The 27,180-nt window shown below is 46.6% G+C and overlaps 1 protein-coding gene across 1 annotated transcript in view; it reads left to right on the forward strand.

Moving 5' to 3' along the window:
* WBP4 (WW domain binding protein 4) overlaps positions 1–27,180 on the forward strand; it is an 807,881-nt gene that overhangs the window by 591,090 nt on the left and 189,611 nt on the right. Inside the window, exon 9 of the mRNA XM_069640150.1 lies at positions 24,315–24,410. Within this exon, the coding sequence (XP_069496251.1) occupies positions 24,315–24,410 (96 nt within the window). The remainder of the gene's footprint in view (positions 1–24,314; positions 24,411–27,180) is intronic.

Here is a 27,180-nt window from a genome sequence, read left to right on the forward strand (position 1 = left end):
TGTTTATTATATTATTTATGTAGATTCTTGAAGGAGAATGATGTTGACCACCCAATAAGGAGGTTGGATCTTTTTGGGTGTTTTGTGAGCCATGATTTTTGCAAAATTGACAACAAATAAAAACAGAGTTTTGAAACAACTCTGTTTATTTTGCAATGATTTTGCTCTGTGGGCAGCCAAATGATGGGTTTTGGCAGTGGTCTCCTGTGTTACCACTGACATACGCAAAGGTAGATGGTGGCCTATTTTTCATATTTTCACTGTGCACTTTCTGGTGATTTCTAGCGAGCAGCATACTTTCCGGCGGCCATTTCTGAGGTTTCTGCTGCCAGCAATGCACATTAATGTTGCAGGGCTTGGATTAGTGGGTTAAGACATCCCACAAGCTCCCCTCTTGCGATTGGTGTTGATCTTCTATCAATGGAAACTCGCAAGACTGGGATGTCAGCCTCATCTCTCTCCGGATTTCACAAATGGCAAAGTTCAGCATCTCTTCCTCCATCAGGGGTGGATTGATCGGTTCTCCTCGCCAGTCATGATGGGAGTGTTGAGCGATACTCCGGGCCCCTCGGATCTTTGCTCCCGGTCCCCGGGTTGTCGTCCTTGGTCAGTCTCCATGGTTTCCAATCAACTATAGGTTATCTCTCTCTCTCTCCTAGGATGACAAAGCAAAAGCATATTCGTAGGCATTTCCCCACCACTATTAATGTAGTGGGGCGGACATATACATTTTATAAATCAGGAGACATTTGCATTATTGTATTTTATAGACTATATATGGAATATTTTAGAGTTGGAATTTTATGGATCGGGAGTGGCCCCCTCTGGGTTTCCAGAAAACTCCTCCAGTTGCTGCAGAGTGTGCCTAGGATGGCAACACTTTAGTTGATTAATATGGACCCAATTATCTTCCCCTTCTGCCAAACTGCCTTTGGGGAGGCGGATCTTGTAGGCGAGTGGTGAGATTTTGTCTACAATTTGAAAAGGTCCCTTCCAGGTAGGCAGAAATTTCCGCTGTTTGGCCTGGTTCCTTTGGAAATTGTATAGATAGACCCGGTCAGTCATAGTGGGTCTTGATGATATCGGCTGATCTTTCTAGATTTCGCTGAGCATAGGCAAAAGCATGTTGAAGGTGTTTTCTTAAAATTTCAACATACTCATGAGTTGTGGACGCATTGATCAATGTCTGCTCTTGGGTCCTGTAGAGCAGATGCTGGGGAAGCACCATCCTGCGTCCAGTCATCAGGGCAAACGGTGACATTTTAGTTGCAGATGAAGGGGTAGATCTTATGGCCATTAGGACAAGAGGTAATCGAATATCCCAACTTGGCCCAGAATCTGCCACAAATTGTTTTACTATGCTCACAATGGTTTTGTTGTATCGTTATACTGCACCAATAGAGGCTGGCCGGTAAGCAATATGTAGCTTCCTTTTAACCCCAAGTATCTGTGGTTGATCATCAGAGCAGCTGCTGTTTCTACCTTGCAGTTTGGGGCCGGGAGACATTTAGTAAATAACCATGTCATGGTCAACATGTACTTATTTCCCCTAGAGGAGCGAATCACGGTCCCAATGAAATCTACTTGCAAATCTGACCATGGCAGCGTCATTCCCCTCTTTTGGAGAGGCGCACGGTGTGTGAGGGATGTTGGCTGAAATTGTGCACACACAAGACAACCCTTCAAGTATTGGTCGAGGTCCTGCCCCATGTATGGCCAGTATGTAACCTCTCAAGATTTAAAGTGTTGTATGAAACCCCCTATGACCGGCTGTGGCCGCATCATGGGTGTGACTTAACATCAGGCTTCGGAATGAGGTAGGGACCACCCACTGATCATGGCCAGCTAGGGATTTCCTTACCAACAAACCGTCTTGGATTCGGAACATTTTTGTACATTTCATCAACACTCTGAGGTCCTCTTTCCCAATGTAATCGGTATCTCTCAGGGGAAAGTTCTCAGGGTCCTCAATGTGTTGATAAAACTTAACAATTATTGGATCCCCTTTTTGAGCCGTAATCAAATCGGCATCTGTGGTCTCCTTACTCCATTGTGCAGTTGAGAGATCATTGTGAGTATTTGTCTGGGACCTAGTGATAGCAGTGACCTGGATTTCCCCCAACAGGGACTCGATCTCTATTAGATCCCCTTGAATGGCCCCGGTTTTGGCCAGCTGATCAGCTAAGTCATTTCCAGTTTTGTCTGGTCCCTCTACTTTGGAATGACCCTTGATCTTTTTCCAGTAGATGGTCATTGTCATGATCTCGGCTTCCAAAAGATCAGGACTTGCCCGACTCCCTTGGAAGCAGACCCATAACCCCGGTTCCGAGTGCCAGCCAGTCCCAATTGGGACCTTTTGGACCCTGTCCTGGCGCCAGTGGCACCAGGCTCATAAAGATGCCCAGTCCCAGCGCTGGAAGCGCCGGGCTCATAATGCTTGGGTGGACTTACCTGCAGCAGACCATGCTGCTTACTTACCTGCCAGTTGAACCCCTGATCCTCTTCTGTTTGGGACTACTTTTCCTGTTGGGTGGGGCAGGAGCCACTCCCTAGGTTCAGAACACTGGAACTCTTCTGGAAAGCAGGAACTCTTTTCTTACCTAGGCGTGGCTGTGGAAGGAGACACCTAAGCACTACAGGAGGCTATTTAAACCACACCCGATGGATGAATCTTGCTTTGCGTTATTCTGCATTCTCTGCAGCAGAACGCTCATCGTGTCTTCTGCTTCTGATCCTGGGCCTAAGGGAACAAAGGCTTACCATCCTGGAATCCAGTCTTCAGCAGCACCTGTAAAGACAAAGAAAGAACAGGTTAGCACTACGGTCTTCAGTGGCAGCGCATCTCTTACCTGGTCCATCGGCTGTCGCCAACGCCTCGCGCTGCATTCCGGCATCTGAAAGACAAAGGCTTACCTACTCTTCGCATGCTCCGGAGGTCTTCGCACTGCATTCCGGCATCTGAAAGACAAAAGCTTACCAGCTCTTCGCACGCTCCGGAGGCCTTCGGCGCTGCATCCCGCATCTGAAAGACAAAAGAAGGTGCGTTTAAAGACATTGGGCAACTTTATTACTCACGTGCCATTACTCCTTCCCACGCCGAATCCAGTGGGTATTCCAGCACCCTTCAGCTTCTCTAAAGCTCCGAACTTGTACCTGCAAGATAAAAGGGACAGTTAGTGCGCATCGTGAAGCAGGCTACAAGCGCTTACTTACGTGCTTCCAGGCGCTTCTATTCCTCACGTGGGTTCAAATCCTCAACTGTCATCAGCCCGCCATCCGCCATCGCCGGAACCCTGCAAAACAAGAGATATTATTACAAAAGACTTTTAAGACATTTGAAGTGCCCAGAACTTACCGTTCGTGCAGTTAACGACGGACAGCAGTCCTCTGAGGTCAAGAGGCCTGCATCCTTATCCAGTGAAGAAACTGGTTACGGCACCCTGCCCCGAGGCAGATGGAGAGCTCGGCGTTCACTTACCTAAGACATCTTACTCTTCGAATCAGACATACAGTGCACAGAGGTCCAGCCCAAAGAGCCAACCGTGTGTTACACATCACCTTTGAAGATACGGCATTCACCCAGTCAAGACCGGCGCCTCTGCGGGAATCAGGTGAGCGTTAGTCATCCCATTCGAGGTGACCAGATCATCAGTATTTTGAATCAACTTCCCATGTTTCAAGGGTTTGTTATTCGCACATAGCATGCCTCTGGTTTTCCAGTTAACCAGGTGCTCCACAAACCCGTTCCGTACATAATCCGAATCTGTGATATGACCAGTTCGTAGAGTTGATGTTGGACAGCAGTGAGGATGGCTTGATGCACAGCCATCAACTCTGCCACTTGACTACTTTGGGGACCAATCTTGTACCCAGCGGAGGGTTCTGGGGACTCATTCACCCATGCATTCCCTATGCCGGCCAAAAGTTTTTTTCCCCCGTTGTTGTCAACATGGTAAGAGCATCCATCCACATAGACAGTGGGCATTCCCTCACACTTGTCTTCTTCAAAGACTTTGTGTGGGGAATTGAGGTATACCTCCATGTTGTCCCTGATTTTTAGACTTTCTTCCTTGAGACAGTTTTCTCTGGCACAATCATGCAAGTTAGCCAGACCTTTTGCGAGGGGACTCTTCTTGTTTTGGCCATATCTGACCTCCACAGGAAAGCCTTGCATTGACGGAATCCAGGAAGTAATTCGGGAATTACTCACATTTCCGGCCCGGGTTCTGTCACTTTGGAGATATTGCAGAGGCTGGTGTGGAGTCTCCACTATGATGTGTTCCCCCTGGATGAACGGGCGGTAATTCTTCAATGCCCACACCGTTGCCAGGAGTGCCTTCTCACAATCGTTGAATTTTTCCTCCACAGAGGATAAAGTTTTACTCGCATAGGAGATTACTTTATTAACCTTGTCATGCTTTTGGTATAATACTGCAGTCAAGCATGTATTAGAGATCCCTGCCTCCAAGAAGAACTCCTTGTTTCTGACAGGGTAAGCTAGGCAAAGCGCTTGTGAGAGGCTTCTTTTGAGTTGTCTTACTGCCTCGGGATTGTTCTGGACCCCATTCCCACTTGACCCCCCCCTTCAAAAGATGAATCAGGGGTCTGGTGATCTCTGCGTAGCCCTCAATGAACTTTCTGCTAGAATTAGCCAGTCCAAGGAGGCTCCTTAGTTCCCGCAGAGTTGTGGGGTCTTTCAATTTCTTGAGTGCTTCCGCTTTCTTTTCCTGGGGACAGAGACCCTGAGGAGTAATCTCATGCCCCAAGAAATTAACACGGGTTCTACACCACTGTGCTTTCTGAAAGGAAAGTTTTGCTTTGGCAGCCCTCCACTCTGTCAGAACATAATGGATCTCCGCTGTGTGTTCCTCCACAGTTGAGCTTTTGATGAGGACATCGTCTACATAAGCCAGGTTACCCCTCTCACCCAGGTCAGGCATGGCCTTATGTAGAAAAATGTTGAATTCATTGTCGGAGTTAATGTATCCGAAGGGAGTCCGGGTCCATGTGTACTGCTGGCCCCCAAAGGTAAAAGCCAGCTTGTATTGGTCCTCCCTACTGGCAGGTACAGTCCAGTATCCATTGGTCAGGTCTATTGCAGTGAATCCCTGTGACCCCGGGATCTGGGCCAGCCCTTGGTCAATGTAGGGAAGAGGCCATCGGGAAGTACGGACCTGATTGTTGAGCTCCTTAAGGTCGCGCGCAGAGTCTCCACTGGCCGTTTGGCTTCAATATCCCCAGCACCGGATTATTGAAGGTGCTGTGGACTGGACGGATTATCCCACGGGACTCAAGGTTCCTAATTATTTCAGTAAGGGACTCCATTGATGCGAGAGGCAAGCAATATTGCTTCACAAACACTGGAGTCATGCCAGGGTCCGTGGGAAATGTTGTGTGGATGTCGATGCGACCAGTCATATGAGTCCACCGCAAAGAGATCTTGAAAATCCAAGAAAACTTGTTTCAACTTTGCTTCTGCTCCAGAGTCTCACAGGCATCAGCTAGGTTGACTCTCTCTTCAACCATCTGCCTGAAGCCTGGAAAGACTTCTGGTTTCGCAATCTCAGCGGCCTCCTGCAGCTGGGTGGAGAAGTCCCTGGTCAGAGTGCTGATTTGGACTGGTGGCTTCAGGTGGGAAAGGCAGCCCTCATGGACCTGAAAAATCACCTCATCCCCCTGAAGTCACATCTTCCTTACCATAAGGGCAGGAAGTGTACACTAGGTAGTCCTCCCTGCCCCCCTCCCATGCCGGGTAAAGATCCTGTCTGGTGATGTGTTGTCATCACTGTCACTGTCAAAACAGTCCTTGGGGATTGGTCCTAACTGTTCCTTACCTAGATAAATGGAAAAATGTTGGTCATCAACCGCCATTCCAATAACGGTGCCTGCGGCTAGAGTGATACTCTTTAAGTCGCTGTTATCCACCTCTATTGGAATGGTGTCATGTTCTATACTGACTAATGGTGTTGGGTTTACCCCCAACCCTTGCTGTTGGAGAGAAGCATTTAGGTGAATATAAGCATCAGGGTTTTTCAATTTGTCCTCTTAACTTTCACTTCCAGGGAGAATTGTCGGGTCCTTTCTGGGATGGTGACTTCCTCTCCAATCTGAATTTCAACTGCATAAAGCAGCATTTGAGCTGGCCTAAATGCTTTCTCTGAATCATCAAAGCCCATGGGATTATCTGCTAATCGGGACCAAGCTTTGAAGTTTATTAGGTCCAAACTAATGGCAAACCGATTGAGAATGTCACTGCCTAAGTAAAAGGCGGCAATGACGTCTCGCACGACCCAACAATTATGAACTATGCTCTTGTTGCCTATGGAGATTTTGAGCATACACCTACTCGGCAGGAGATGTTTGGAATTGGGTGCTTCCAGATCCATTTCCCATTTGTCTGAGTCTAAATGTGGGAATGGCTGGATCTTTTGGGAGTTGGCGGAACATGGCTTCGCTGATGAAGCTCTTACCGTTGTTCACACACACTCTGGCGAGAACAGAGTCCTTCCCTTCATTTAACTGAACAGGGATAAACAACTGCTCTCCAATTTGCTGAATATCATTCAGGCTCTGAGCTGATTGCTCATCTTTCTGGGCTATAGGAGTGGGAATGTCCGATTGTGGATTGGTAAAGAATTTCAGAGTGTTTCCTTCCAGTGTGGAATGCCACCTTAAACTGGAAGGAAGGTTGATTTTCAGAAATAGAGAGGACCCCCATCACCAGTTTGTTGTCGTACTGCCATTACTGTCACGTCTGGAATTTGGTTGTTCTGGAAGTGAAATTCTACTTGGTGAGATTTTTGTTCAACCATGTGGCATGTGCTGTTTAAACTAACATGGTTGACACTCTGTTTTAACTTTATTGGTCGGCTAGTCTGGGTCCAGAGGACCTTGTTTACACAGTCTATTAGGGGTGACAACCTTCTCCGGAGGTCACTCCTAGTAAACAAGGGATACCTTCTGAAGTCACTACTATGACCGGGTGTTTCACCTTGTGTTGCCCAATTTTAATGTGCAAATCCGCAGTCCCCTCGATGGGAATTTCCTTCCCGTCAAAGTTCTGAAGTTGTCCAGGAAGAGAGGTGAGAGGAATTTGGTATTTCTCCCCCTTCCTGAATTCAGTTCATCAAAGACCTTTTTGGACAGAAGGGAGCTTGGGATCCAGTGTCCACCAGTGCCAATATTGTACCCTGCTCCTGTACTTGAACCGGGGCATAGTATCTTCCCACCTTCTCCGCAAGAGGGCACAGATAATGCACATTTTTTGAACAACTGGTGGGCTAGTTTTTTAGTTTTGGACATGGAGGGAGAAGAGATTTGAGCAGAATTATGTGGGGAGTCTTGGGAATCTGAAAGAAAAAGGTGGCAACTAGAAATGGGAGAAGTTTTGAGTTCCCCTGGTTCTGGTTCTGGGCCGCCCCCCTCTTTTGGGAGGCAGTCACCAGCATGGGTTTGAACCAGGGGATTTGGATGCTGTTGGTTCTGGGATTGGTTGATGGGCGGCGCTAGCTCAGTCCCCACATCTACCCAGTCTGTATTTGAATCCCTTGGGACCCATTTTTCTTTGGGAGGAGTTCCCCCATCTCTGAAGGAGAAGATCCTTTTCCCAGGATCCTCTGAGGATCCCTCTCCTTCAAATTGGAAGATCGGTACCTCCTCCACAAAATTGGTCTGTTTGGGTCCTTTGTTTCTCCTACCCCCCCCTCTGCTCCTTGTGTGGCAGACTTTCAGGGGCAGGAGATTTTGTTTCTGGTTCCTGGGTTTCCTGGGGCTGTTTACAAGTGGGGAAGGAAGCTTCCTCCCAGGCTTTACACCCCCCTTCCCCTTGTGCCTCCTCCCTGGGAACTGGTGAGTTGTCGGGGTGCTGCCCCTGTCCTAGTTCTGGAGCACCAGGTCCAGAGTTTGGGGCATTCTGCACCGACATGCTCATCTGAGGGTTCTGTTGAGCCCTCAGCATGCAACCCAGATCCTGTGCCATGTTTTGGACCTGGCGCTCAAGCTGTGAAACCCGCTCAGGCTGATACAGGGTTCTGTTTTCTCCCCTGGGCTGATCCCGGGAAGGGTAGCTATCCTTTCTCTGGTAGTACCCCGGGTTGGGAAGATTTGGGTACCCCTCCACCCTTGGCCTCCCCTCTCCCGCATTAGGTGGTCTGGGCTCAGGAAAGTGGGGAAAGAAGGATGGATGATTTTGGGGTTGGAAGTTCTGTGGGTTACTGGGGAAAAAGCTCTGCCCAGGATTTGGAGAATTTCTGCCCTCCTGGGGGAAGTTAGGAGGGAAGTTCCCTGGGTTAGGTGCTTGGTTGGATCCCCCCCATTGGGCTGGAGGAGTCCACACATAACCCAGGATGGGGCGGTTTCCCTTGTAGCGGGGACTTGCATAGTCAGGGGAGTGAGGGATCCCATTTGTGGGACTACCTCCTTGACTCCCTGTCTGTGACTGGCCCGGGGGCCTTCTGGGCTTTGAATTATTCTGTGCAAGCAGTTTTATAGGCCCCCCATCTCCAAATCTAAAATGGGGGCAACCTTTACCTCTGCCACCTTAGCAGCGGCAGGGGTGCTGGTCGGTTTGGGGCTTTTCTGAGCATTATTTTTATTTTCTATGGGCTTCTGCACCTCATAGATTCGGGTGGCCTGTTCAATGACCCATTCTAGTGATCTTTTCTCATGAAAATCTCTGACTAGCTGGGTCATGATGTATTTTGGCAGCGCATGGAAAAACGTATTAACAAATTCTTTGCTGTCCGTGCGCACCCTTCTGGTAGTCTGCGCAAAGGCACGCTTCAACTCCTGCACAAATTCTTGTGGGGCCTGATCCTCCCCACATTGTAAATTGTAGGCTGCCTTGCGAGCCTCTTGGGGATTTCTGTGATCAGAAAAGTGCTTTAAGATGGCCGCCCTATATGTGGACCATCTTGAATGATTTTGGTCCTCCAGCCCCGCAAAGAAACTGGAGTATTCTGGGGAGAATGTCCATTTTACGTACTGAATGCAACTACTGCTGTCTTTCAAATGGAAAGTCTCCATCATTTGCTCAAAGAGCTCGAAGTGTTCCCACACAGAATACTTGGGGTTCTTGTGATAAGGCGTGATGACACTCCTTATTGCCTTAATCTGTTTAAGGGGTCCTTGTCATGATGCCCGCTCCCGGGGAGCCGGTTCAAGCCCTGCGTCCCCGAAAGTGGACATCCAGTCCCCAAGGAAGGACCCAGCAACCCCATATAGGGGCCCTTTGGACAGTGTCCTGGCGCCTATGGCGCCAGGCTCATAAAAGACATCAGTCCTGGCGCCATAGGCGCCAGGCTCATTATGGGAGTGCTTGGGTGTACTTACCTGATGCAGACCATGCTGCAGGATCCCGGCCTCCTTGAGGCCCGAAAGGAACTACTTTACATGTGGGACTGATTTACCATCCGGGCGTGGTCGGGGAAGGATACATACCTGATTGAAGGAAGGATACATACCTGGAACTTCTTCCAAGGCTATTTAAACCCCACCCGAACAGCCACACGTGCTTCACATTGTTCTGCATCTAGCAGCTGTACGCTCACCGTGTCTGCTCCTGCATCCTGACTTCTGCCACGCCTGCCAGCATCCTGAATCACCTGCAAAGGAAGAGAAGAAGAGAACAGAAGAAGGAAAAGTCCTTACCTGCTAAAACCGCATCCCGGAGACATCTCGCCGACAATCCTGAAAAGGAAGACTTTTATTTAAAAGCTCATCGCGTCGATCGCTGCAGCGCCGCATTCCACTCTCCTTTACAGGGCGCCTCCATGTTCAGCAGCGATCATCCGGATTCGCAGTCACGCCCCTGCGCCTAGGAAGAAAAAGACCAGAACAAAAGGTGAGAGAGAGACGGGAATAAGGAAAGCTAAATCTCCATGTTAAGACTTACCTGCTGATTCATTCCCTCTCTATTTCGGGTCCGCGCCGCATCCTGGCATTTCCGTACCCCGGCCCCTAAGGGGAAAAAGAGACATCAGCGTTAATGAGCGAATGAAAAGACATTACCAAAAAACGCTCATTAAAGACTTACCTGATTTCTACAAGGATTTCCCTTTTCATCTCGGGTCGGTGCCTGTTCCCCGGCATTCCGTACCCCGGCCCCTATGGGGAAAAAGACACTAGCATTAGTACATTAATGCATGGACATAAGGGGAACCTCTTATCAAAAAACTTACCTGGAAGCCAAGCAAGTTTGGTTCTCACTAATCCGAAAATCCAGTGAAGTAACTGGATACCAACGCGCCCCTGCATCAGAAGCAGGATGGAGAGCTCGTCCTTCCAGACCCTAAGGTGAGACGCTACGAGGAATCACAGAAGGGTTTCGAGGAGGGTGAGAGGGGGAAGTGGGAGGCCGATTGCATTACCCCACAGACAGTTAATCCCCTATTTTCGCCTACAGAAGGACACTTCTGCGAGCCAGACAAGCCAGATTTGGGGGCCCAGTCCAGTCCGTCTTCCGAACCCTGCGCATCACCTTGGAAGAGGTCACAGCAGCGCGAACCAGGCCAGCGCCTCCGTGGGAGTCAGGTGAGCGTTACAGTACTTAAGCAAGGCTCTTTTTGCCTTCTTGGTCCGGGTAAACCTGGTACATTCATCCTCTGACTCAGAGGCACTGCTCCCAGAGGTGCCCGTCTGATCTTCCAGGTTTTCCTGGATTCTGCGAGCCTGGGAATGGCTGGCAGAATGTGGGGACCTAGTCTCCTGTGTTCTGGGGCGCTCAGAGGAGTCTTCTGTTTCCTCCTTGCTCCCAGGATTTGATGGGTACCCCCCCACTGTCCTAACTGGGCAGAGGTTTCAGGATGCCCTTAGTGGGCCTACTCTCCTGGGGTTCCCCACTAAACTTTACAGTACTTGGGTGCCCATACCCAGATGCCCCCCCATCCATTCCTGGGAGGTACTGGCCTAGGAGCCTCATACTTCTGACTGGATCGTAATCTGCCATCCCCGTGGCCCTGGGCTCATGTGGGTGGCAGAGTCCAGGGACTGGGAGAGATGAAGGCCTCTGGTACTAGGGTCCCTGAGTTTATGCTCGGGTGTTTCCCTTTCCCAGCGAACCTCATCTCAGCCCCTGCTCCCTGTTGCCATGCAAGAGCCTGAGCTTTCTGTTCCTCAATCAAGGCCTTACTAGACTCTGTCAGCCTCTCTTGCATGGCTACCTGTCGCTGGAGCCTATCATTGTTCTCACAGAGAGCCTCATTTTCTCTCTGTGCTTCCTGGTTTGTCTTGGAGTACTGGGCCAGTCTTTGCTGCAGGAGGGTTACCTCCTGAGTCCCGTCCCTACTGGCCTGTTCATTCCTTGCCAGAGCATCTTCCACCCTCCTGGTGTGGTCTAACAAGTTTTGATGCTCTTTTTGGAGGTCACCCAGTCCCTGGAGGGCCAGGTGATTTTCTTCCAGCTTCCCTTTTAGTGACAGACTTCCTGGCCTAAGGTATCCCTTTCCTGAGCAAGAGCCTGCCTCTGTGCCGCCAGGTCGTCCCTCTGTCTTTGAAGGGCACCAGCTTTCTGGCGCTCTTCCTCAAATTCTGCCTGGGTGTCCAGGTCTTTCAGAAATAATGTATTGCTCTCTGCCTTCTCTCTATCTAGGTGGCTTTGCAGGGTGACTACCTGCTCTGCGCATGCCCTATTGAAATCCAGTTGTTCTCCAGCTTTTTCTGGCTCTGCAGTAGGGAGTCCAAACCTTCTTGATACTCCTTATGCAAGGCCAGAATTCTGGTATCCTGGTCTGCCCTTTCCTGTTGCAGGATACCCATATCATCTTTGATTTTAACTAGATACTGCCTACTTTCGTTTTCTGACTCCTGGCTCCTCTGCAGCCTCTGCTCAGGAGAGTCCAGATCAGATTGGGCCTTCTCTAATGCCATCAGTTGCCTACTTGCCAGATCTTGGCCTTCAGCTCATTTGTCCTGTATGGCTCCCATAGATAAATATAAGTATGCCGCTACCTTAGCACTCTTCTTGTGCTCATCCTTGGCCTTAGGGGACATATATAGTTCACTCAGGGCCACATGTAAGGGACCCTGATCTCTCCAGATATCTAACCCAGTTGCAGTGATCTGTTGTGTGGTTGCCTGCAACCACACATTCTGGTCCTGCTCAGTCCATTCACCTCTCACAAACAACTTATGCAAAAGGTGCTCTCTAGCTATCTTGATGTCTACCAATGTCGCCATTCTGGAAATTGATTTCCTTCCTGATTTACTGAAGTTTATTATTTTATTTTGCAAAACAGACCTTTCCTTAGAGTGTTCCCTTTTGAGGGATGCTTTTACAGCGTCACACAGCGTGGTAGCCCAACAGCATTTATGTATCCTATTAGTTAGCACACTGTATTAAGCTGCACAAGTGGAAGATCTAATCCAGAAATCCCGGACGAGCCCCCAATCTGTAAATGATTTCAATCCAGCATTCCAACTAAGTCAATGCCTAGTCTGGGATGCCCAATGGAAACACTTATTTATATATTTTTTTGTCCAAAGTCCTTTAAATCTGGATGATGAACCCTTATATAACGCCCCTCTCTTTGGATCTCCCCAACCTCACTGAGCCAAGAAGTAGGTTTGTTTTGCAAATTAAAAGGTTTATTTGAAGAATTGAACAATATATATATCACACTTTTATGAATAGAATAATATCTGAATAGCACACTTATGAGTATGAACAATGATCAGCAATATTACAATATCAACAATCTCTTTAATCACTTAGGAGTAGGAATAGGAAGGATACTGTAGCAGAGAATACTTCATATGGATTCAAGGAAATGCAATAATAGGAAAGAATGCAGCACAGAAATAAAACTTGATAAGATTTCAATCAAAAGGCAATATGATGACTCTTTCCCCTGTGACTACTCACTCCCCCCACTATGTAACATGAAGAGATGGAAATGAGGGCACACAGGTTTCAGGAATGCAATCAATAATGCAGTTCAATCCTAGTTCCCCCAGCAAGCTTAGAGAGAACAGGTATGATTTTAAACAGGTCAATCACTTTTAAATGGGGTTGGCAATGAATGGGAAAAATGCTAAAAATGATTTTAATTCGCTAAATGGATTCAGAATTAGTGAAAGTTATTTTGGATTGGTTCAGGTCAACACTAGCAATGATTCATGAATGATTATCAGATTGAAAACGAATTTCAGCAGTTGAAAACAAGAAAAAGCTATTTTGACATGTGTTGAAATTGAGCTAAATTGCAATTTGCGGCAATTTTTCCGCGTGCGGGAAACGCGATTGCGGAAAAACGTTTTAGGATCTTAGCTTCAAAATGACATTTAAATTTTGTTTCTAGGACGTGCGGATCAAAAGTTGCTGAGGTTTTTGTGAAGGTCGATTTTTCAGAAATAAAGTCAAGATTTCAAAATGAAAGATTGCGCTTTAAAAATTAGGAGTCAATATGGACTTATACTAAGGTGCTATGAAGAAGCAAGGCACTCAACGGGCAGCCACCAGAACAGCGGTGCCTCCGCTCTGACTTCTGTCCGTCAAAACACTTGTCCCTCTTCAGAAAAATATCAGCGCAAAGATGATTATTGCTACAATTATCACAGACAATATAATAAGAATTCAGGATGGACAAAAGATTCTATAAGGCAGTTCTGGATAGGTTGAAATAGTTGGATTGGGTTACTTAATACTAAGAGGTTGGTTATGGACAGTTTTACACTAAATACTTACAACTATGGCTTTGAAATGGAATGGGCCCGTCACAGATCTGGTCAAGTGTTTGGCTGGGATTCGCTTGCCACCAGACAGGTCTCAGGCACTGGGTTCTGCTCTCAGCACGGCACTCTGGTCTACGCGGCCTCATGGACTGGATCTGACGGGTTCTGGATACAGCTCTGCTCTGTGGGTCTGGATCTGGGTTCTAGCACAGGGTTCTTAGCTAGAACAGCAAAACAGCTCAGCCAGGCTGTTGAATGGTTTGGTTAGGCACAGTGGAGGTTTAGGGGTTAGAATCAGGTTGAAAAAGATTCTGAAGGCCTGCTGAAAAGGGTTCAGCCCTTGGGTTAGGCCTCTCTGCTTCAAAGTTCTAGAGTTTGGTTCTATGTCTGGATCTATCTCTGGAGCCTGGATCTTCCTGCAGGATGCTTCGCCAAGAAATCAGTTGAGCAGTGGAAAAGGTGCGTCCTGCCTGTCCTCAGTAGTCCCTATTTATGTATTTCCAGAGTGGGTGGGGAGGCTGATTCTCTATACCCCACCCTCTAAGGATCTGATAGGTCATAGGATTCCCTGTCCCCTGATTGGAGAAAGGAGCAGTGTGTCATCCTGTGTCATCATGTCATGTTTATGGCTTAGGGGAAAACCCTCCCCTTTGTCTCCTTACAGTATATCTTATTTTTCATAAAACACATATTTACAATATACACAACTTGTTAATACTATATAAATGACATGACAGATTGCCTAAGGTACATTTCTGTTCAACTCTCATCTTCCTAAGAGCTTTGGTTCAGAAATGACAACTTTTTTGCGCTTTTGGTGGGTTTCTCAATATTAATTCTGCACCAATTTTTATACATGCCTGCACACCCCATCTGGGCACATTTCTGTAATTTTTCACGTTCCTAGCATAAACCCAGTAGCTACAATATTAAAAACGTTTGCGGTTCAGCCTCAGAACATCGTACGGATTCCAGCTTAGTCTTAAACTGTGAGCCAATTTTTCATTTCAACAATCTCAAAGTTTCACATTTTTGTCAGTTCAGTGCAATTTGTTATAAGCATTTTTCTAAAACATATATATAATCCAATGTCAAATCCACATTTCAGTCTGGTCCGCCCCCAGAGCTGGGCTGACTCAGAGGGTCACATGTCCTTCCTGCCAGCAGTTTGTTGTGAGTCACACCCGAATTAGCATTCCTATTCAGCCCAAGGATTTGTTTGTCTTTACTCAGAGCAACAGGCCAGGGGGCCCCTCCTAGTTCCCTTTCACAACAGCCTGTCAATCTCTTAGCCAAGGGCAGGGGGAAGTTTCCTTCGTTCAGGGGGAAGGTGTGGAATTTGTTTGAAGCACATTGTGGGAAACTTTAACTCCTAACCCCAATGTCTGAAAATTGTCTTGCCTTAAAATATAACTCACATTTTTCACAAATACATCAAACCATTTCTTACTTCAAGCCTTTTCAGAATATAGTTTTGAATTGTATCCGCCTCTTAGGCTTCTGATACCAAGTCTTTCTTTGGCATAGTTTGGGTTCAATATTCAACTTTACACATGATGGTTTTAAATCAACGGCTTCTGATAGAGGTGAGTAACGGTATTACACCCATTTTTGACAGATTTCTTCCAGCAAGCAATCCTCAAAAGTGGACTTTGTTCAGATAACATGTACTTCTGTGGACCTCATATTTATGTAGATCCTTGAAGGAGAATGATGTTGACCACCCAATAAGGAGGTTGGATCTTTTTGGGGGTTTATGAGCCATGATTTTTGTAAAATTGACAACAAATGAAAACAGATTTTTGAAACAACTCTGTTTCTTGTGCAATGATTTTGTTCTGTGGGCAGCCAAATGATGGGTTTTGGCAGTGGTCTCCTGTGTTACCACTGACATAGGCAAAAGTAGATGGTGGCCTATTTTTCAGATTTTCACTGCGCACTTTCTGGTGATTTCTAGCGAGCAGCATGCTTTGCGGCGGCCATTTCTGAGGTTTCTACTGCCAGCAATGCACATTAATGTTGCAGGGCTTGGATTAGTGGGTTAAAACATCCCACAATATGCTTGTTTTATAGATTGTTCCAGAGCTTTTGATTGTTTGAATAAGGATAGACTATGGAGCAAATTAGCAAAATGGAATATGAACCCGCTAGTATTACATCTTTTAAGGGAAATGTATAGAGATACTTCTGTCACTATCTGTTCGAACAAAGGTACTATCAGGTCCTCTCCTATATCCACTAACCTGGGACTTAAAAAAGGATGTGCCACCTCCCCGGTGTTATATAATTTATATGTAGCAGATATGGGAGAGAGATTCGATGATGTAAGACATTTTCCACCTAAAAATGAGGGTTGTCAAATTTGTTGGCTATCCTATGCAGAGGATACTGTGTTGTTGGACAGGACGCCGATTGGCCTACAGAGGTTATTAGATGAACTACATGGATATGCGGCAGAAAATAATCTCAAGATAAATGTGGGAAAAACTAAAATCATGATCTTTGGGGGAAACCACAGTAAGTGTAGACAATTGAAATATCAATGGAAAATTGATACACAAGCCATTGAAATTGTAGAGGCTTACCCATATTTGGGTATGCCAATATGCAAAAAACCCTCTATCAACTACTATCATGAGATGATAGCAGCTAAGGTCTCCAAAAAATGGAATGTGATTAGATCATACATTTCCAGTAAAGGAGGTTATTCAGTGGAAGGCCTATTGGAAATTTATAAAAGCTGTATTATACCGGGTGCATTATATGCCCTCGAATCTTTACCTTCGAGATTTTTGGCACATTTGGAAAAAATAGAAGGCAAATTATGGAAACCAGCATTGAGACTGCCTAGAGCTACTCCTATGGCCGCTATTAGATGTGAACTAGGGCTTTCCTCCCTTACTACGCTATGGAAACTAAATTGTTGCAAGCTTTATATAAGAATGCTATCCCATAAAGAAGATGGTTTATTAAAATTGGTAGGCAGTGGCATGATTAAGAAGAATAATAATTGTTTTATGAAAGATTTATGTACTGCCACTAGCTTTTTAAAGGATATAAACTATACACTTCCTGACAAAATGATTAAGCCAGAATTTATTATAAAAACCTTTGAAAAAGAAAGTCATACGGTGGGATATGTGCAACAATTTAGATTCCCTGGGAAATAAGAAGCGATTTAAGGAATACTGCCTACAAGGATTGGAAGTGTCTAATCCTAGAAGCTACATCCTTAAAGTTGCAAATATGGAACTGTCTAGATTTATCATGCTATTAAGATCTAACCAACTCCCATGCTTGGAATATGTAGGAGGATGGACGGGTATCCCAAGGGAGAAAAGAATACACAGGTTGTGTAAAGATGAGCTGGAAACTATTAGACACCTACTTACTAATTGTAACAAATTAACCGAGCTATACTATAGTGGATACAAAGACTTGACTAGTGATCTAAAGATGATATCAACTGATCAGTTTTGGTCAAGAATTTACATGGCCTCTGCTTTGATGTATGTAGGTGTGACGTTTTATATCTGGAAAGAGATTGTTAAGAAATGGGAGAATGTTACAACTTCTTGAGTTACCTTATTTTGGCTCACCTAAGGAGATTGGAGGCTCAGAGACCTAAATTGATCAATTGCACAACCTAACCAAATCTATACTGGAAATTAATGTTAGCATTGTAATGCCCCTATGCTTTTGTAAAGTTTTTATAATATGTAATTTTTGCCTCTATTTTAGTATTCTAGCACTTAAGGTATCGCAGGATTACTAATAGATTATTGAATATATAATTACATGTGGATTATGTAAAATGAAATTGAGCATTTGCACTTGAATAACTGACGTAGACTATCATCAATGTATGCCTTTATGCCTCTATGTACAAATGCTTTTAATGTTTTAATAATGTTTTAATATGTAACTGTTTAAATGACATTACATTTGTATATTTGTATACGTGTTTAAGGTTTTTATTAACCAATTACACTATAAATAAATGTAAACCTTTTTTTAAAAAAAAGATATACCTCTAGACTGGATGATTGGTTTGATAGTGTGCACATTTTGACGGCATAAGATACATGACCGCAGCTCCACGTTTTTTGCAATGAGTGTTTTCCTGGAACACCTGAACATTTGTAAAAGACTATACCTGTCCATCAAAGTTAAGCACATTGGATCTGTTAAGTTGTGGGTACCGCTCTGGAGGTCTTCGGTGCCGATTTGGGATAAAGGGTGTCCACTGTTATTGATGATCTCTCTGGCAGAGTGGATAAAAGTACTGATGGAACTTGTATGACATTTAGCATGGATAAGGACTGAGTAAGGTAGGGGAGAGAAAGGGCGGGATGACGGGAGGGGGGTAGGGTTGCTTTGGTTCCTATACTTGAGGTTTATTGCAGAGGATTTTTATCAATTAATTTATTTTACAGTAAGTTTTACATTTCAAAAAAATGTTTGAGGATCCAAAAAATCTTTTCGAATCGATTGTCCTCCAACGTATTCCACATCTTTGACATGTAATGTCCACAGCTGTGCTGCTTCGGAAATATTTTCGGCAGAAGGCGCCCTGCATGGGTGGCATCGGGTTGATGCCACTCGAAGGCCTCAGTCACCGGATGTTATAAATGGGACGCACAGCACCCGTAGCATCAGTTCCGTTTTTTCCGCAAACGTGTTTGCTTCGAGAACTCGGTGCGCCTTGTGTGGTGATCTTCGAAGAAAATGTCTTCATCTTCTACCCTTCCGACTCCGCGTTCTGGGTTTAAGACATGCCGGGACTGTAAATCCAAAATGTCGATTATAGACCCGCACCGCCTCTGCTTGTGGTGGGGTGACAGTCCTGATACCGACGACTGCTCGAAGTGCCAAGGCCTTGCGGGAGCGTAAGGTGAAGTTGCTGGTAGGTCGGGTTTCTAAACCTCTAAAAGCTACCGGTTTTTCCACAGACGATTCAAGGTGTGACTCACCTTGTTGGAAGGAGTCTCGGGGATCTCGATCCCGGAGTGGGTCCCGCCGCTCGTCCTCGTCTCGGCACTCCCGGAAGCGACGTCACCGGTAGCCTTCCCCGTCCTCGTCGGATTATGGCTCCGTGAGGAAAGTGGCTTGTCCCACTAAATACTGAACTCCTGAGGAATGGGAGGCATTCAGGGAGCAAATGCTGGATGTTTTTCAATCCCAGGGCACAGTTCTGTCTGTGCCTTTGGAGGAAGCCGGTAGAGAGCGGTCTTGGCCTGATGCTCGTGCGCCTTTTGGGCCCGGGCACTCGGCGCAATAAACATTGGGAACCGTTGAGGGCCCGTTCGGACAAGGCTCCGGTGGATCGCCAGAGACGCGCCAGATCCAGGTCTCGGTCTTCGTCCCCAGCGAAACTGCAGAAATCTGGAAAGGGCTCTAGGTCGGCACCGTGTCTGTCGTGTGCGGCTGTCAGGGCTTTACCTTCGATCCAGCCCTCGGAGCCTTCGGCACCATTATCGACGGCGAAGCCGTCAGCGCCCTCGACGCCTTCATGGCAGTTTGGCCAGAATTTGCTGGTGGAGGCCCCTGGTACTGTGGATCCTCCGATAAAGGCTTTATCGAAGACTGTGAGGCTTGTTATGGACTCCAGGGCCGCTCCTGTCCCTAGGAAGGAGTTCTTTCATTCTCTGCATGATATTTATGAGGATGAGGAGAAGTCAGATATGGCGCTTCTCCTCATCCTCATAAAAATATGGCGCTTGAGCCTGTTGAATCTCCGGAGCTCCTGACATGGACTTTTCTGAAGACAGTCAGTTGGAGTAGTTGCGTCAGTCATTACATGATGCCAGTGGCCTTGACACATCTCCTGAGGTGGAGTTTTGTAGGCCAGAGCCGGGGGCTCATGTTGAATCCTCCTTTAGGAGGTCTCGAGTTAGAGTATCTCGTGTGGTCCAGTCCTCCGGATGCATTTGATCAGGATGACCAGACTGATATTTTGGATCAGGGTCCATCCACTGACCCAGTGTTGCCTTTTCATTTGGCATTGCAAAAAAGGGTGGCGACTACTTGGCAGACCCCGGAGGCTCTTCCGGCGGTCAACAAGGCATTAAATAAGAAATACCGGCCATCCAGTAGCGACCCCAGCTACCTATCCACTCACCCCATTCCCGAGAGTTTGGTGGTTCAGGCGGCTACGGCCACCTCTAGGCAGGCGGCGTACTCTTCCCTACCATCCCTCCTGTTCGATGGTTGGGCACACAAGGTATTTTCTGCGTGGAGTATGGCACTGAAGTCGGCCAACTCCACTTGTGCCTTGGCAAGGTTTTCACACACTCTGTGGAATTGTCTCTCTAGCGGCTGAGCATATCCCCGAGGGGGAAGAAAGGGATGAGTTCCTTGCTCTTGTGCAGGATGGCAAGAGTGTGAATCCCTTCAGTCTGGGTTGGACACGGCTGATCGGCTGATAGTGTTAGCCGGTCCATGGCTGCGAGCACTGTGATGCGCAGGTTTGCGTGGTTGCAGAAGTCGGGTTTTGCTCCGGATGTGCAAGCCAGTCTTCTGAACATGCCCTTTGATGGCTCTCATTTGTTTGGCAGCAAGGCTGACGAGAGCCTTGAGAGGTTGCAGAGCTCCAAAGCTGCTGCTTAATCTTTGGTCGCAGCTGTGCGTCAACCTCTGCCTTTTCGTCCTAGGGGACAACAGTGGAGGGGGGGGGTTCCTTTCGTTACTACTCCTCTTTTGGTAGAACAAGAGGAGCCGCTAATCAAATGGGCCACCGAAAAGGTACCTGTGGTGGACAGGGAAATAGAGGTGCCAAAGCCGCTCAGGCAGCTGCCTCTTTGCCTTCAGGTGCTGCCACAGCCACTCCAAAACAGCTATGAGGCCATGTTCCATTGTTCGCTGGTTGGGGGCAGACTGTCTCAGCATCTCGAAGGATGGCGAGCTATTACTTCGGATGCGTGGGTTCTAGATACAATAGCCCACGGCTACTGCCTCCCCTTCTTAGAGCGGCGTCACGACAATCCACCGGGGAATCGCTCTTTAAAACTTCCAGATCTGCTCCTTGTGTAGAAAATCTTGACCCTGCTGGAGAAAGGCGCTATAGAACTAGTGCCTGTGGCGGAGAGGAACAAGGGATGGTATTCCCCATATCTTTTGATTCCAAAGAAAGACTGGGGACTGAGACCCATCTTGGACTTGCGTTGGTTGAGCAAGTTCATCAGGAAGGACAAGTTCAAGATGGTCACTCTTTCTCAGGTCCTTCAGGCCCTTCGGCTTCAGGATTGGTTGGTGTCCCTGAACATACAGGATGCTTATTTTCATGTGTCGATTCATCCAAATCCAGAAAATACCTGAGGTTTGCTGCTGGCAAGTCGGACTTTTAGTTTCGGGTCCTGCCATTCGGATTTACCTCCGCCCTGAGGGTCTTCACCAAGCTAATGGTGGTGGTGGTGGCAGCGTATCTCAGGAGAGGGGGGGTTCACGTCCACCCCTACCTGGACGACTGGCTGATCCGAGCGCGTTCTCCCGAACAAGCCTTGGATCATCTCAGCCTCACCTGCCACTCCCTTCACAAGCTGGGCTTCTCCCTAAACTTCAAGAAGTTGCACATGACACCTTCCCAGCAGCTCCAGTACATCAGGGCTGTTCGACACGTCCTTGGAAGTGCTCGCCTCCCAAAGTGAGGGCTCATCACATAGTACAGATGGGCAACAAATGTCAACGTGCCTAGAGTCTTCCGGCTTTCGAATTCTTAAGGTTGCTCGGCCTCATGGCATCCTGCATTTTTCTGGTGCCAGAGGCCAGACTGAGGATGATATCCCTTCAATGGGTTCTTGAGATGCAGTGGTCGCAATTCTCAGGCAAGATGTCGGCTCCCGTTCAGATTCCACTCTCGGTCTCGCAGGATCTTCTGTGGTGGGCCAGAGAAGAGAATCTGATGAAGGGGGAGCCGTTTTGGCAACCGTGGCCGGAGGTGACGTGACGGTGGTGACGGAGGTGACGGACGTTTCACTCACAGGTTGGGGAGCTCATGCCAACGGTCTGACCGCCATCGGTCGATGGACATCGTCTGAGTCCAAACTCCACATAAACCTTTTTGGAGCTGAGGGCCATCAGGCTGGCTCCGAAGGCTTTTCTGCCGTCTGTGTGGGGGAAGAGAGAGTCCTGATCATGACGGACAACACAGTGGCCATGCATTACCTCAACAAAAAAGGGGGGGGTAGGGTCACTACCGCTATGCAGAGAGGCGATGCAGCTCTGGTTTTGGGCGATACAGCAAGGAGTCTCCCTCTTGACAGTTCATCTAACTGGAGAGGAGAATGTGGCTACGGACGCTCTGAGCAGGCAGAGCATGGTCTCCCATGAGTGGGAGTTGGCTCAGTAAGTCATTCAGGAGATCTTCGCACTTTGGGGAACCCCTCAAGTGGATCTCTTCGCGACCAGTGCCAACTGGAAGTGCGAGAGATTTTGCTCAAGGGAATTTCCTCCGAGAGGAGCCTTAGGGGACGCATTTGTCGTGGATTAGTCATTCCCACTTCTGTACGTGTTTCCTCCGATCCCAGTCATTTCTCAGGTGCTAAGGAGGTTGCAGAGGTTTGGATCCTACATGATCCTCTTTGCTCCGGGTAGGGCCAGGAGAGCGTGGTCCCGGACCTCTCGGATGACGTGATGCAGGTGTTGCTTTCGGCCAGGCGGCCGGCAACCAAATCTCTGTACCGTTGAGGTAGGTTTTGCGACTGTTGCAGGGGAAACAATGTAGAAAGTTTTCAGTGTTCCATTCCGATGGTTCTTTCTGTCTTACTTTCTTTGGCCCACAGGGGTCTTCAAGTGGGTACCATTAAAGGTTACCTAGCTGCGCTGTCTATTTTCAAGCGCTCGTCTGAAGAATGTTCTTATTTTAAGATTCCTTTGATATCCCAATTTCTAAAATGGCTCACAAATATGTTCCCGCCGTCCCCGTTCAGGTGCCGGTTTGGGATCTGAATTTGGTCTTGAAATTCCTGATGGGTGCTCCATTTGAACCACTACACTCTTGTCCTTTGAGATTGTTATCTTTCAAGACGGTTTTCTTGGTTGCAGTTACATCTGCTCGCAGAGTGAGTGAATTGCAGGCACTTTCATGTAAGCCACCGTTTACTGTATTCCACAAGGATAGGGTTGTACTGTGAGGGTACATCCGCCCTTCCTACCTAAGATAGTGTCAGAGTTTCATCTGAGCCAGAAAGGATGAGGAGAGATTTCATAGGTTGGACCCTAGGAGAGCTTTGAGCTTTTATATCTCTAGGATGTCCAGGGTCAGAGTGGACGACCCGCTTTTTGTGGGATACACTGGACACTGATTGGGTCAGGCTGTTATTAAACAGACCTTGTCCCGGTGGATTATCCTCACCATTACTGAATATTACAGTTTGGCGGGCAAGGACCCTCCGGAGGGGTTGAGAGCTCACTCCACTAGGGGAGTGGCTACATCCACAGCCCTACAGCGGAGGGGGGGGGGGTTCCAATTAGGAATATTTGTGACGCTGCAACGTGGTCTTCCATCCACACCTTTGTCAAGCATTACTCCCTGGATATGCTCCATGGTCAGGATATGATATTTGATTGGTTATTCTAAATTCTTTTCCCTCCTCCATTCATTGATACTGCTTTGGGAGTCTGTCAAAGATGTGGAATAAGTTGGAGGATACAATCCATTCAAAAAACAAGTTACTTACCAACTGGTAACGTTATTTCGACTGGATGTTCCTCCAACGTATTCCACATCGCCCTCCCAGCCTGCCCCTCTGAAAAATTTCATATGCTATTGCAGCTTGCGTTCCCGCAAGGCTATGTGCAGTCAAGCAGTCGTTGTGTACGAGAATGTTGCACGCTATGGGAGAAAAAACATAAACTGAGGCTACGGGCGGCCTGCGTCCTATTTATCATCCGGTGACGTCCCCCTCGACGGAGGCCTTCGAGGGACATCAAACCAATGCAGGACGCCCTCTGCCGGAAAAAATTCCAAAGCAGCACAGCTGTGGACATTACATGTCAAAGATGTGGAATACGTTGGAGGAACATCCAGTCGAAAGAACGTTACCAGTTGGTAAGTAACTGGTTCTTCTAAAGAACCTCTGCAATATGCACCATCAATATACGAATGCAATACGCAAATGTAATATTGTCTATTTTGTTTTTCAAGTTCAATCAAAGCTCTCTTCATAGGTTCACTGAAATCAATTGCAGGTTTTAATGCTTTCTTGACGTCCTGAATTTGTATTTCCCTATCAGAAATGTTCCTCTTTAAATGTGCCATTTCCTTTTTAAGTACCCTTTGTTGTTTTTTCAATGTCACTGTATTTTTTGGTCGCTTTTGTCTACTCAAACAAATGCTTCAAGTGAAAATCCTTCCAAATCGACCGGTTTAGTTTTAGCTGGAGGAAGTAACAGGTTGAATTTTTGTTTGTGGTAGTTTTAATGCAGTAGTTGTAACGGACATATTGACAGCCGAAATTCAGCACCACAGTAAGAATGAAACGCTTACCATAAGTAAGTGGGTAATGTAAAAGATTGGCAAAACATTTCTTTTTATAATACAGCCAGAAAATTGTAGTAATACAAACATTACTGTCAATTTATCTTATACCATCTGCTAGGGACCCATTGGACTCTGCTTAATTAACAATGTCTTTTTCTTTCTGTAGTTGGGGGCCAGCCTCGCAGGAAAACAAGGAGCAAACACTGTTGCCACCTCCGAGACAACAGGATGTACCAAAATCAATCCTGAACAACCACAAGAGGTAAGCTTCAAGGCCTCTGTATTTCCACGTTTTTTATCAGAAGGGGAAACCAGCCATCTGTGTTCCAAACGTGCATCCGTTTGTGAACAGAGCCTCATACAGATTTCATATAGAGAAATGCGGTTGTAGTGATTATATAGATACCCAAGCTCATATTATTCGGGCAACAAAACAGACGTTTTGTTGTACAGAGTGAATCTCTAGGCAGGAGGAGCAGCAGCCAAGGTGACTGAGGGGAAACATTTGCAGCAAGCACCACAACATAGTATGATTTAACTATCCTAACCAACCTCTTTTTCCCCCCTTGGGTTAATACAATGTACACTACCTTGATACAGTGACATTCCAATATTGAGTTCTGCAATGTTCGTTAAACACAGTTCTGATGTGCATGACTGGCATAGCGCTGAAGAAAAGCCCTTTAATTACGCTGCAACAAACTGGCCCAGTCACAATTTTAAAAGGAGCATGCTCAAAAATCTAGGAGCAGCAAATGAAAGACATTTTGAATGCAAACACCTTTTTAACATTAGGGCTTTCAAATCCAGCAATACATTTGTTTCCTTTAACTAACATCAGCGTTTCAGTGTTTCTCTGCTAGAGAGATTGGCTGCTTCAACATGAAGACCTTGTTTGTGATGCCTCCAAGGTTAAGCAGCAATCTGGCATCCTGGATAAGAGAGTGGAGGGAAGCAGGAATCTGAGTATTGTGGTAAAACGGTATTCTACCGTGTTGGGGAGAATTCTCATTTCTTTGCTAATTCCCTTCAACCTCAGAGAGCCCAGCTCTTTGCTGGACTTTAGGACTTTTAAATTTTAACCCTGGATTGAGTGAGACCTTTTTCCTCACTCATGTGTTTTGACCCGATTTGCATCATGTTTTTTGACTGTTTTTGGAGTCTGATAAACTCCATAGGCATCTACTTTTTGTATAGTGACACACAGCATCTTCAGTGCAGTGTCACAGAGAAATCCTTTAGATTTCTCATAAGGTTTAAATACATTTTCTTGTGTGAACTACTGTTCCAGAGAATAGTAAAGTGAAATAGACTTTACTTACCTTTTCTCTTTGTAGGTACAGCACACACCATCTTATGTGTGAGTGATGGGGGGTTACTGAGTAGCCTATTTTCCTACATTCTCATGTAACATTTTTATGTTACCCTCACTACTTTAAATGGCTGGTGGCAGTGGTTTGATTTTCCTACCATTGCGCTTTTCAACAGCAGGCTGAACCCTCAGCTGCAGTACAGCACCCATGGGTGACCATTTTGTCAAAATGCACCCCCCCACCCCCTGACTTCTTTTTTTCGCCATTTTCTGTTTGTGAGGTCTTTCTTGGGTTTGATACTCTATAGCGCCAAAGCCTTCCGGCATCTAAGCGCTCCTTCACAAGCAGAAAAGGATCAGTGAGGTTGAGCCGAAGTTTAGATGAAGAGTGCCGTTTTCAGAAGTTTTCGGAAAGCCAAAAGATTGCTTTCTTCTCTGAGCGCCAGCGATAGATTGTTCCATGCCTTGGATGCAAGCACTGGAAAAGAGCATCCATTTCCACGAGCTCTCTTAGTACTTATCACCTGTAGAAGCTGGGTGGAGGTGGAGCGAAGATTTTCTGTGGTCTGGTATACAGTGATCTTATCCTTTAGGTAGCTCGGGGCTGTCCCATAGATGCATTTGACACAGGGTCAGCGTTTTAAAGGAGATCCTAGCAGATATAGGTAGCCAGTGTAGTTCCTTTCTGGTAAGAGAAGTAGGTTCATACCTTTTCATGCCATAGATTATGCGCACCAAGGGATTCTGGATTTTCTGCAATCTGAGGACCTATCTACTAGCACCCCCCAGTAGGGCATTGCAGTAGTCAAGGCGTGGTTAAATAACAGCCCTTTCTAACTTGGCTCGATTATTTTTGGAGATTAATGGGGCAACCTGTCTCAATACTCGCAGATGGTATTGGGTATTCTTTTCAATAGCGTCTACTTGAGCTACTGCGTCTAAGGAGGCCTCTAGGTACGCACCCAGAGTTTTCACCGTGTCGACCACTTCAATAGGGCTGTCCTCAGCCAAGAAACCAGAAAAGGCAGGAACTAATGCCTCTCTAGATTTTTTGGACCCATAGATCATGAGTTCTGTTTTCCCGGCATTAAGGCATAGCCAGTTTGTGGTCATCCAGTTCTTTATCACTTTATAGACTTCATTTAGTTTAAACTGATCTTCCTGGTAATCTCCCGATTGCTCCATAGACAGCTGGAAGTCGTTTGTGTAATTTGTAAAAAAAGAAGCCCAACTTTTCCAGTTCTCTACAAAGAGGAACAATATAAATATTAAAGAGCAGGGGTGACAAATATGTTCCCTGAGTGACGCCACACATGATAGTTACTTCTTCAGAGAACGCATCTCCCCAATGTACCCTGGATCTTCTACCCTCCAAAAAAGATCTAACCGAGTTTATAGTCTCAGTAGCCAGACCCGCGTATCTAGCAGCCTATTCAATAGTATTTTATGATCCAAAAGATCGAAGGCTGCACTAAGGTCTAACAAAATTAACAGGCCCGGTCTACTCCTTTCCACTAAAGTTAACATGGGTTTGGAGGTCCACCAATGCACTCTCTGTGCCATGAAAACAACAGAAGCCTGATTGTCTTTCATGTAGCCGACCTGTGTTTTCAATATGAAGTTGAAGGTGAATTGTGGCTGCCTTGTTGACCAACTTCAAAAAGAATAGTGTATTTGTAATAGGCTGAAAGTTAGTAGCATCTTTAGGGTCTAAGCCTGC

This window comes from Ambystoma mexicanum, chromosome 7q (assembly GCF_040938575.1).
Source record: "Ambystoma mexicanum isolate Mex_15411 chromosome 7q, UKY_AmexF1_1, whole genome shotgun sequence".
Lineage (NCBI taxonomy): Eukaryota > Metazoa > Chordata > Amphibia > Caudata > Ambystomatidae > Ambystoma > Ambystoma mexicanum.